At 44.5% G+C, this 12,668-nt stretch overlaps 1 protein-coding gene across 2 annotated transcripts in view; it reads left to right on the top strand.

Annotated features, from left to right (window-relative positions):
* The first annotated feature begins 1,000 nt into the window (after nt 1–1,000).
* Nucleotides 1,001–12,668, top strand: part of LOC140394884 (nuclear receptor ROR-beta-like) — a 179,123-nt gene continuing 167,455 nt past the window's right edge. For both annotated transcript variants that reach the window (XM_072482040.1, XM_072482042.1), the window contains exon 1: nt 1,001–1,193. In XM_072482040.1, the coding sequence (XP_072338141.1) occupies nt 1,187–1,193 (7 nt within the window). In that variant the 5' untranslated portion in view covers nt 1,001–1,186. The remainder of the gene's footprint in view (nt 1,194–12,668) is intronic.

Raw genomic sequence — 12,668 nt, 5'->3', positions numbered from 1 at the left:
GTATTGAGGGTTTGAGGGGGAGTGTTGAGGGGGAGTATTGAGGGTTTGAGGGGAGTGTTGAGGGTTTGAGGGGGAGTGTTGAGGGGGAGTGTTGAGGGTTTGAGGGGAGTGTTGAGGGTTTGAGGGGGAGTGTTGAGGGGGAGTATTGAGGGTTTGAGGGGAGTGTTGAGGGTTTGAGGGGGAGTGTTGAGGGTTTGAGGGGAGTGTTGAGGGTTTGAGGGGAATGTTGAGGTTTTGAGGGGGAGTGTTGAGGGTTTGAGGGGAGTGTTGAGGGTTTGAGGGGAGTGTTGAGGGGAGTGTTGAGGGTTTGAGGGGAGTGTTGAGGGGAGTGTTGAGGGTTTGAGGGGAGTGTTGAGGGGAGTGTTGAGGGTTTGAGAGGAGTGTTGAGGGGAGTGTTGAGGGTTTGAGGGGAGTGTTGAGGGTTTGAGGGGAATGTTGAGGGTTTGAGGGGGAGTGTTGAGGGTTTGAGGGGAGTGTTGAGGGTTTGAGGGGAGTGTTGAGGGGAGTGTTGAGGGTTTGAGGGGAGTGTTGAGGGGAGTGTTGAGGGTTTGAGGGGAGTGTTGAGGGGAGTGTTGAGGGTTTGAGGGGAGTGTTGAGGGTTTGAGGGGGAGTGTTGAGGGTTTGAGGGGAGTGTTGAGGGTTTGAGGGGAGTGTTGAGGGGAGTGTTGAGGGTTTGAGGGGAGTGTTGAGGGGAGTGTTGAGGGTTTGAGGGGAGTGTTGAGGGGAGTGTTGAGGGTTTGAGGGGAGTGTTGAGGGGAGTGTTGAGGGTTTGAGGGGAGTGTTGAGGGTTTGAGGGGAATGTTGAGGGTTTGAGGGGGAGTGTTGAGGGTTTGAGGGGAGTGTTGAGGGTTTGAGGGGAGTGTTGAGGGTTTGAGGGGAGTGCTGCTGCTGAGTGGTTGGCTGCCGGGGGAGGGGCGGATCTGAGCGGAGGCGGCGGCGAATCAGCGGAAAGTTGGTGATTGGGGCGAGAATTTGGAGAGAATCCGACTGATCCGGAGAGAAAGTGAGAGAGAGGGAAGGTGACAGAGAAAGAGAGATCGCTGAGCACAGACACTCCGAGAACCCGGACCCTGAGCACCCCGGACACAGGCACAGACACAGAGGGAGACAGAGAGAGCCGGACCCTCAGAGACTCGGAGCCCTGACCCGGCTCAACCTGCAGGAGACCCGGCCCCAACTCCCCAGAATGAGAGGTTCGTGTCGCGGGGAGGGGGGTGACTGGGGAATGAGAGAGAGGGGGGGGGGTGAGGGTGAACGGGGGTTGACATGGGGGGGGGTGGTGAGGGTGAACGGGGGTTGACATGGGGGGGGGGGCGGTGAGGGTGAACGGGGGTTGACATGGGGGGGGGTGGTGAGGGTGAACGGGGGTTGACATGGGGGGGGGGGGGTGGTGAGGGTGAACGGGGGTTGACATGGGGGGGGGGCGTGGTGAGGGTGAACGGGGGTTGACATGGGGGGGGGGTGGTGAGGGTGAATGGGGGTTGACATGGGGGGGGGGGGGTGAGAGACATTTCAAACAGAAACTTTAAAAAACACATTGTTTGTTTGTGAGTTTGTTTCATTTCTGTTCACAAAGTGGAAACTTGGTAAACCCCTGGCGCCGACTCTGTTTCTCTGAGTTTGAAGCTTCTCCTCTGGACAATCAGCAGTGAAATGTTCTCACTGACTGGGCTGCTCAATGCGATCAGCTGGAGTTTGTGTCCAATCCTCCACATTGTTGCTGATTTAATATGGACTCTGCAGCCCAGTTTGTCCAGTGTTTATTTCCAGATTTGATCTGATTTGGACGGACTGGCTTACGGTGTGTAATGTGTAATATTTTATGTAAAATCTGCGGGTTACAACTTTCGAGAAGGTTGCTATTTACTGATCCGGTTGGATCTCTGCTCGTTCCGAGCAGCCCTTTTTTTCTGTGCAAATCCGACGCTGTCGGTCGCTCTGATCTCTGTGCACTTTGCGCACATTTCGCAATGGTGTACTTTTGCACGGGTTTGTTTAAAATGATTATTCCAGCGTGTGCTCGGCATCAGTGCAGGCGGTGTGTTGGTCAGCTGCCAGACTGCGAGAGCGTCCCAGTGACCTAGATCTGTCAGAGGGGATCAGACTGGGGGGGGGGGGGGGGTCGCTAAGTGCTTCTGTGCATCTCAGTCCTTGTGTGTACTGAACAATGATGTACACAATCAGAGCAGACAAAGGAAAACACAAGTCTGACTGATGTGTGTACTGCAGCTTTTAATAAAGTGGAGTCAATCTCCGGAGCGTGACTTTTTTTAAGGAATCAAAGTTCAAGGAGTTTCCACCCTCCATTTCCCTCGTTGCACATTCAAAATAATATTGATTAGTGTTGAACTTTAATAATTAAACCGCTGGTTTATAAGGTGTCTAACACATGCAATCACTGCACATAGGATTTAACTTTAACCCTTGTTCACATTAAGGGAAAGTTGGGCATAAATATAATTTATGGATGTGTTGTCCTTCCCAAAAAAGGCAAAGATTTAATCGGTTTGGTACCTCTTGTTACAGCTGAGTATAGGAAATTAATTTTTAAATAAAATCCAATGACAGTGACGTTCAGGGATCTGAAACAAAATTTAGAATATTCGAAAGGTAGCTTCACTGGAGCCTGGAATGTCAGTTTGGTTTCTGTTCCAGGTATGGCCTGGCATTCTCATTATTTAGTATCTCATTATTTAGGATTACTGGACAATGTTAGGAAATGTTCGGTGTAAAATATGTGGACACTTTCTGGGGAGAAATACTTGTTAAGAATTTGGGGAAATTCCTCACTTAAGCACTGTACAAGCCTCTGGTCTGTGCATCTGTTATGTAGTTTACACACTTTAAACTCAGAGACATCCAATATAAAATGGAGGGTAAGGACTGTGATAGAATGAAGAAGGCAGATGTCTTTGTGGGTATTGTAAGTTTCTGGGCACATTGTGAATATTCCCATCAACAAGGCAGTTTAGTTATTTTCTGACTAGAACAGTAATATTGGATGGTGCAAAATATAGGGTGCTGTTCTGATCCTCTGCTGAGGGGGCAGATGGAGGGAGTCCTCTTGGTTTTGATTCTATCTGACGTGTAATAGGTGTGAATAAAATCTAAATGTTAGAGAAGGAAAGGCACTCACTAGATTTCCGGGAGTGGAGGCATTAAGCTACTTTGAGGTAGCCATGTAATTTAAATGCTGGATTTAGTGCATTTTGATTTTTGACTTGATGTTTTACTCAGAGTAACAAATAAAAATGCTTTCACAGTGAACTGCATGTTCAAAATATACCTGTCCCTTTTATACCAGCTGCAAGACATGGGTAAGATGGTGCATGAGAGAGTTGTCTGTAAACTAGGATTTTTAATACCTGTCTCACTCTTATCAGCCTTTTTCTACCTTCAGATCTTTTTCTTTCACATTCGTATCATTCGTTTGGGGCGTGAATGAATCTGCTTTAGACTTCCCCACTTTAACACTCCCCTTCCCCAAATGTAAGAAAAATTGGCGATTTGTGCATCAGATTTTAGGGTGAATTGTCTCAGCAGAGTGTAATATATTTCTGTACTGGCATATCATAAAAATCCCAATACTGCGGTTGAATCACACACCGTGTTTGCTCTTCAAGTCTGTTCCATTGGGAAGCTGTTCCGATTTCAAAGTTCACTGCATCTAGTGCACTGATTGACAGCTTGTAGAACCAAACATTAAACCAAACATCAGCACCTTTTATAGAACCAGTCAGTACACACACGGGTGGAGTCTGATTCAGTGTGAGCACCAGAACTGCACAGATGGTTAAGAGAAAAATAGAGTGTTGCCATTTCATTGGTTATATAACCACATAGTCAGGTCCCAGCCAAGGTTGGCCTGTAACTGACAAATTTATTGTGGAGATATTTAGCATTACACAGATGATTCCATTGGGATGATGCACTGTATTTTTTTCCAGTTTTATTTTGGTCGTCATACAGTTTGAAACTTTTTTAAAAATCCAACTTCTTCTGCCATCCTATGCTAGTTAATTTAACTTTGAATATAGAATTTAATTTGTTGACAGTGTAAGAATAAAAATTATCTTTTCAAACGAATGTAGCAATTGCAAATGTACACTGTACCAACACTCAGCCTTTGGAGTTATTTTTCTTAATTGACTTTTTTTGAAGTGCATTTACACTCTGCCAAAAATTGAATATTAACTTTTGGTTCTCTGAAGCTTTAACACAACGGTAAGCTTGCTATTGACATTGTTAAATTGTGTAGATTGACACACTGGTCGCTTGTATTATTAAGGATTGAGAACAAAACATGCTCCCTTACTAAAGTGAACTCTTCACTTGTTAGAGATCCTCTTTGACCAGAACTGCTCACTCCTGCCACAGCTGCAGCCTTGTAACTAGAGTTTTGGATTTGTCAAAGTTGTTGGAAAGATGTTCTTTGGAGTAACGTCAATTATCAGAAAAACGAATAGGCAGGGCAGTCATGCTTCTTCTGGTTAAAATGGGTTGTAATTTGGAAACTTTTCTGAAATGGATGCTCAATAAACGGAGTTAATCTGCAGCAGGAGAAAACTACAGAAGCCTGTTCTTTTTGATGTCATTGATATATTTGGTTATAAAAGAGCAAGTTTGATTCTGAAGACTATTTGATCCTCAACTAAAAGTATTCAGAATGGCAGGGGAGAATGGCATAATAAATGGACATTTTCAGAAGTATTGAGGCAAGAGTAAAGTGGTACTGACTGAGGAGTTGTTTCTTTTGGGATAAAGGTTCTATCTTTTTCCCATCAAAGTTTTGATTCTGTACAAGCTGTAAGACACGTTACACAGAACTGAGCAATTTGAGTACCAGGCTGAATTCCTCCAATGTTGCTGACTCCCTTCCCTTATACTTGATATTCATATTAGTCTTGCACCCATTTAATGAGCTTAAGGTTAGGGAGGAGCTCGGAAGATTTTTGAACAGAAATTTCTGATGTCAGAAGATAAAGATAAGTAAAGCAGGGACAGTGAGAAGGAACCAGCTCAGTATAAAACTCGTGCATTGATGAGAAGTGAACATTTGTCTTCGTGAATGGGAAATTGGGGTTAAGCCGGGGGGTCCTGGTAGCCAAAATCTAATCTGTTCTGGCATGGATTTGCAATGCTTTTGTCTACAATGGGAACTGTCAACACTGATCCGACCAATTGGTAGCTCATTAACGCAGCGTCGTACACAAATGACTGACAATTGACGGCCTAAATCTGGAAGGTGTTTTTATGTATAACCAAAAACGTATTTTGACAGCATCACTGTATTCAGAATGAAGTTTAGATATGGTTTAGTTCTAAATGTATTTGAAATCTTTCTAATACTTGAGTTCATTGCTTTTTATTTCATTAAATTAAATCAAAACACAGCACATTGCTTTATGAATTTGCATTGGTGATTCAAGGGTGATTGAAACTAAGCAATAATTATAATTTGTATTTATGGTTCCTCGAGCACGTCTGCAATTCAGTTCTTTATTTTGTGACTTCCTGTTTACATTAATTTGCATATACTAAAATTGTTAGAAATATAATTCAGTTCCAGGAGTATTTTATTGAATGCTATGTTGGTTGACATTGAAAGAAACAAATTTATTTTGAAAAAATTGGGGGACTTTGTTTCCTCTGATCAGTCCAAAGATGTGCATGTTGCTGGATTGGCCATGCTAAATTTTTCCTTCATGACCAGGGAAGTGCAGGTTAGGCTACAGCAATAGGGCAGGGTGGACTTCTAGTGGACTTGGGGGAGTGCTCTTTCGGAGGTTCAGTGCAGATTCAATGGGTTGAATGGTCTCATTCTGCACTGGATTCTATGACGCAATGTGTTATTCATTGCAGAGCTAATTTTAATTCTATAAATCCAATCACTTTAGTGGTATTAATCTCTTGCACTTGTACTAAAAAGATAAACACAATGTTTTAATTTTATTAAATAGTGACTCACGAAATTCAATAAATCTGCTCATTTATTAAAAGTATAAACATTTTGTTACCAAAAGTTTAAGGTAATAGGTAAATCATTGCAATGAGAATATCAAATAAAGTTATGATATGTTTACCAGCTAGTGCATAATTAGCAAAATAACTTTTCCTGAAAGATACTTTATTTGTAAAGTACAGCTCCGTGCATTCTGGATGAAAGCAAGTAATAAAGAATTCCTTTGTTATGGCATGAATTCAAATACAGGGTGCAGGATATAGAACTGGATATTTGAAAGAAAGACTTTGATTTATTTAGAATTCAATGTTACCTCAGGACATCCCAAAGCACTTTACAATTGATCCAAGTACTTCAAAGGCTTAGTCATTGTTGCTGTCCCCCTCAACCCATCTCTGGGTGGGAGAGAATTGATGGGATTAAAAGTTAAAGTGGAAGAGCCTCTCTAACCGGTCACATGAAAAGTTGACTCTCGTTTGCATTACCTTCTTACAATGTCTTCACTGCCACTTGTGGAAACTTCCATAAGAGCTACTACTGAAAAGCAGCAAAATGAATGCAAGGCACCTGAACCAGAAAGAAACAACTCTGAAGAAAAGTCGTACGGACTCAAAATGTTAACTCTATTTCTCTCTCCACAGATGCTGCCAGACATGTTGCATTTTTCCAACAGTTTCTGTTTTTATTTCATAATGAAACTCGTTTACTTTCCATAGAATAGGTGAATCTTGGTTTAATTTTTGTTAACACCGATTTGACTTGTATTTCTCAATTTGATAAGAAAATGGCACTCTGGGTAATAATGATTGTTTTACTTCAAATATCTGGAGCTGAATTAATTGTCGTGTCCTAAATCTCCCAGTGAGCAAACCACAATGGCCGTTCGCTTGCCAGCAGAGCCAGACCACGGCAAATTGTTTTGCCCCACATTTCTGGTATTACTGCAAAATATCTGATTTGTTTGTTGTGTTGTGTAGATTTGGAGTCATTCTTTGGATTGCGAAAGTGGTGGTAAAATTCATATAGCTACTCATTGAGGCTGGGTCACAGGTAACCACCAGTTTGCTGATGCCTGCGCGTTTTAATATGTCAAAGAACAAAGCAAATTGCAACACAGGAACAGGCCCTTCGGCCCTCCAAGCCTGCACCGGCCATGCTGCCCGACTAAGCTAAAACCCTCTACCCTTCCGGGGACCACATCCCCCTATTCCCATCCTATTCACGTATTTGTCAAGACGTCCCTCAAAAGTCACTATCGTATCTGCTTCCACTACCTCTCAATTTACACCCAAATTCATACAATAATCTGCCTTCCTACTTTTGCTACTGAAACAGATAACCTAATATTTATCCACATTATACTGCATCTGCTATGCATTTGCCCACTCACTCGGCCTGTTCAAATCCCACTGAAGCATCTCTGCATCCTCCTCACAGCTCACCCTCCCACCCAACTTTGTATCATCTGCAAATTTGGAGAGAAAGTGCTGCCTGTGGTCTTTTATGAGGGAAAACTATGGAACGACTTAATGCAAATATTTAAATTGTTGAATGACAGTACCGGCAAGTAGTGATCTATTGATGATTGACCATGGGACTGAGAACATAACAAAACGTCAGATAGGATATAATCAATTGGGTCATACAGTAATGATCTATATGTGTCAATAAATAGACATTATCCATCCACCATGAACGACAAACTGCTGCGGGAGGTGAAAAAGTAGATAAAAATCAAAGGTCAGTTTTGGTGAGGAGGGCGGGGGAGAATGGAAATTTATTTTCCTTTCCAACCCCTCCCCGGCAATCAAAATTAGTCCAACCTATCACACTTATCACAAGTTTGATTCGTTGGCATTTGTCTCTTGTATCACAGGGCCTCTGCCCAGCCACAATTGGGCCAGCTCTCCCTTTGAAGGTATGTACAGAAACAGCTTGATCCAAAATCAGCGATTCTCTAAGAAAAGAAGGACCACTAAATATTTGACTTGGTTCTGCCCTTGCAACATAGAACATAGAACATAGAAAATACAGCACAGAACAGGCCCTTCGGCCCACGATGTTGTGCCGAACCTTTGTCCTAGATTAATCATAGATTATCATTGAATTTACAGTGCAGAAGGAGGCCATTCGGCCCTTTGAGTCTGCACCAGCTCTTGGAAAGAGCACCCTACCCAAACTCAACACCTCCACCCAACACCAAGGGCAATTTGGACATTAAGGGCAATTTATCAATGGCCAATTCACCTAACCCGCACATCTTTGGACTGTGGGAGGAAACCGGAGCACCCGGAGGAAACCCACGCAGACACGGGGAGGACGTGCAGACTCCGCACAGACAATGACCCAAGCCGGAATCGAACCTGGGACCATGGATCTGTGAAGCAATTGTGATATCCACAATGCTACCGTGCTGCCCTTAAGAACAAATAAATCTACACTATATCATTTTCCCGTAATCCATGTACCTATCCAATAGCTGCTTGAAGGTCCCTAATGTTTCCGACTCAACTACTTCCACAGGCAGTGCATTCCATGCCCCCACTACTCTCTGGGTAAAGAACCTACCTCTGATATCCCTCCTATATCTTCCACCTTTCACCTTAAATTTATGTCCCCTTGTAATGGTGTGTTCCACCTGGGGAAAAAGTCTCTGACTGTCTACTCTATCTATTCCCCTGATCATCTTATAAACCTCTATCAAGTCGCCCCTCATCCTTCTCCGCTCTAATGAGAAAAGGCCTAGCACCCTCAACCTTTCCTCGTAAGACCTACTCTCCATTCCAGGCAACACCTGGTAAATCTTCTTTGCACCTTTTCCAAAGCTTCCACATCCTTCCTAAAATGAGGCGACCAGAACTGTACACAGTACTCCAAATGTGGCCTTACCAAAGTTTTGTACAGCTGCATCATCACCTCACGGCTCTTAAATTCAATCCCTCTGTTAATGAACGCGAGCACACCATAGGCCTTCTTCACAGCTCTATCCACTTGAGTGGCAACTTTCAAAGATGTATGAACATAGACCCCAAGGTCTCTCTGCTCCTCCACAATGCCAAGAACTCTACCGTTAACCCTGTATTCCGCATTCATATTTGTCCTTCCAAAATGGACAACCTCACACTTTTCAGGGTTAAACTCCATCTGCCACTTCTCAGCCCAGCTCTGCATCCTATCTATGTTTCTTTGCAGCCGACAACAGCCCTCCTTACTATCCACAACTCCACCAATCTTCGTATCGTCTGCAAATTTACTGACCCACCCTTCAACTCCCTCATCCAAGTCATTAATGAAAATCACAAACAGCAGAGGACCCAGAACTGATCCCTGCGGTACACCACTGGTAACTGGGATCCAGGCTGAATATTTGCCATCCACCACCACTCTCTGACTTCTATCGGTTAGCCAGTTCGTTATCCAACTGGCCAAATTTCCCACTATCCCATGCCTCCTTACTTTGTGCAGAAGCCTACCATGGGGAACTTTATCAAATACCTTACTAAAATCCATGTACACTACATCCACTGCTTTACCTTCATCCACATGCTTGGTCACCTCCTCAAAGAATTCAATAAGATTTGTAAGGCAAGACCTACCCCTCACAAATCCGTGCTGACTATCCCTAATCAAGCAGTGTCTTTCCAGATGCTCAGAAATCCTATCCTTCAGTACCCTTTCCATTACTTTGCCTACCACCGAAGTAAGACTAACTGGCCTGTAATTCCCAGGGTTATCCCTAGTTCCTTTTTTGAACAGGGGCACGACATTCGCCACTCTCCAATCCCCTGGTACCACCCCTGTTGACAGTGAGGACGAAAAGATAATTGCCAACGGCTCTGCAATTTCATCTCTTGCTTCCCATAGAATCCTTGGATATATCCCGTCAGGCCCGGGGGACTTGTCTATCCTCAAGTTTTTCAAAATGCCCAACACATCTTCCTTCCTAACAAGTATTTCCTCGAGCTTACCAATCTGTTTCACACTGTCCTCTCCAACAATATCGCCCCTCTCATTTGTAAATACAGAAGAAAAGTACTCATTCAAGACCTCTCCTATCTCTTCAGACTCAATACACAATCTCCCGCTACTGTCCTTGATCGGACCTACCCTCGCTCTAGTCATTCTCATATTTCTCACATATGTGTAAAAGGCCTTGGGGTTTTCCTTGATCCTACCTGCCAAAGATTGTTCATGCCCTCTCTTAGCTCTCCTAATCCCTTTCTTCAGTTCCCTCCTGGCTATCTTGTATCCCTCCAATGCCCTGTTTGAACCTTGTTTCCTCAGCCTTACATAAGCCACCTTTTTCCTCTTAACAAGACATTCAACCTCTCTTGTCAACCATGGTTCCCTCACTCGACCATCTCTTCCCTGCCTGACAGGGACATACATATCAAGGACACGTAGCACCTGTTCCTTGAACAAGTTCCACATTTCACTTGTGTCCTTCCCTGCCAGCCTATGTTCCCAACTTATGCACTTCAATTCTTGTCTGACAACATTGTATTTACCCTTCCCCCAATTGTAAACCTTGCCCTGTTGCACATACCTATCCCTCTCCATTACTAAAGTGAAAGTCACAGAATTGTGGTCACTATCTCCAAAATGCTCCCCCACTAACAAATCTATCACTTGCCCTGGTTCATTACCCAGTACTAAATCCAATATTGCCCCTCCTCTGGTTGGACAATCTACATACTGTGTTAGAAAAGCTTCCTGGACACACTGCACAAACACCACCCCATCCAAACTATTTGATCTAAAGAGTTTCCACTCAATATTTGGGAAGTTAAAGTCGCCCATGACTACTACCCTATGACTTCTGCACCTTTCCAAAATCTGTTTCCCAATCTGTTCCTCCACATCTCTGCTACTATTGGGGGGCCTATAGAAAACTCCTAACAAGGTGACTGCTCCTTTCCTATTTCTGACTTCAACCCATACTACCTCAATAGGGTGATACTCCTCGAACTGCCTTTCTGCAGCTGTTATACTATCTCTAATTAATAATGCCACCCCCCCCCCCCACCCTTTTACCACCCTCCCTAATCTTATTGAAACATCTATAACCAGGGACCTCCAATAACCATTTCTGCCCCTCTTCTATCCAAGTTTCCGTGATGGCCACCACATCGTAGTCCCAAGTACCGATCCATGCCTTAAGTTCATCCACCTTATTCCTGATGCTTCTTGCGTTGAAGTATACACACTTCAACCCATCTCCGTGCCTGCAAATACTCTCCTTTGTCAGTGTTCCCTTCCCCACTGCCTCATTACATGCTTTGGCGTCCTGAATATCAGCTACCTTAGTTGCTGGACTACAAATCCAGTTTCCATTCCCCTGCCAAATTAGTTTAAACCCTCCCGAAGAGTACTAGCAAACCTCCCTCCCAGGATATTGGTGCCCCTCTGGTTCAGATGCAACCCGTCCTGCTTGTACAGGTCCCACCTTCCCCAGAATGCGCTCCAATTATCCAAATACCTGAAGCCCTCCCTCCTACACCATTCCTGCAGCCACGTGTTCAACTGCACTCTCTCCCTATTCCTAGCCTCGCTATCGCGTGGCACCGGCAACAAACCAGAGATGACAACTCTGTCTGTCCTGGCTTTCAACTTCCAGCCTAACTCCCTAAACTTGTTTATTACCTCCACACCCCTTTTCCTACCTATGTCGTTGGTACCAATGTGCACCACGACTTCTGGCTGCTCCCCCTCCCCCTTAAGGATCCTGAAGACACGATCCGAGACATCCCTGGCCCTGGCACCCGGGAGGCAACATACCTTCCGGGAGTCTCGCTCGCGACCACAGAATCTCCTATCTATTCCCCTAACCATTGAATCTCCTACAACTATTGCTTTTCTATTCTCCCCCCTTCCCTTCTGAGCCCCAGAGCCAGACTCAGTGCCAGAGACCTGGCCGCTAGGGCCTTCCCCCGGTAGGTCATCCCCCCCAACAGCATCCAAAACGGTATACTTGTTTTGAAGGGGAACGGCCACGAGGGATCCCTGCACTGTCTGCCTGTTTGTTTTTTTCCCCCTGACTGTAACCCAGCTATTCTTGTCCTGTACCTTGGGTGTGGTTACCTCCCTGTAACTCTTCTCAATCACCCCCTCTGCCTCCCGGATGATCCGAAGTTCATCCAGCTTCAGCTCCAGTTCCCTAACACGGTCTTTGAGGAGCTGAAGTTGGGTGCACTTCCCGCAGGTATAGTCAGTGGGGACACCGGTGGTATCCCTCACCACCCACATCCTACAGGAGGAGCATGTAACTGGCCTAGCCTCCATCCCCTCTTACCTTACAGAATATAGCTGCCCTGTGGACTAACTAGATCTCCGCCCTCCGACTCTGCTCTCAGTCAGCTACACTTCCTGTAAACTCCTGGCTCTCTTTGCACTCTTTGCGGAAATGTTGGAAACAAAATGAAAGGAGCACCTTACTCCCTCCTCACCTAACTCCCTCGGTCACCAAACTCTCACTATCGCACTCAAAAAGCACCAAATTCAGCACTCAGTGCAACCTTTCCAATCTAATTCAAAATTCCTCATTTTATGCATGCAACCTAAACCCTTCATTATTTTTAGACTTCCAATCAAACAGCCGTCAAGTAAGTGCTGCCTAAAAACGAGGAATCACTGTTGTGCTCATCCTCTGAAATTTTTCAAAACCTTAATACTCTCCAGTATATGTGTGGACCCAAACTCAGCAAAG

Source organism: Scyliorhinus torazame, chromosome 18, assembly GCF_047496885.1.
Source record: "Scyliorhinus torazame isolate Kashiwa2021f chromosome 18, sScyTor2.1, whole genome shotgun sequence".
NCBI lineage: Eukaryota > Metazoa > Chordata > Chondrichthyes > Carcharhiniformes > Scyliorhinidae > Scyliorhinus > Scyliorhinus torazame.
Note: the sequence above shows the minus strand (reverse complement) of the source record. Positions and strands in the feature narration are given on the sequence as shown.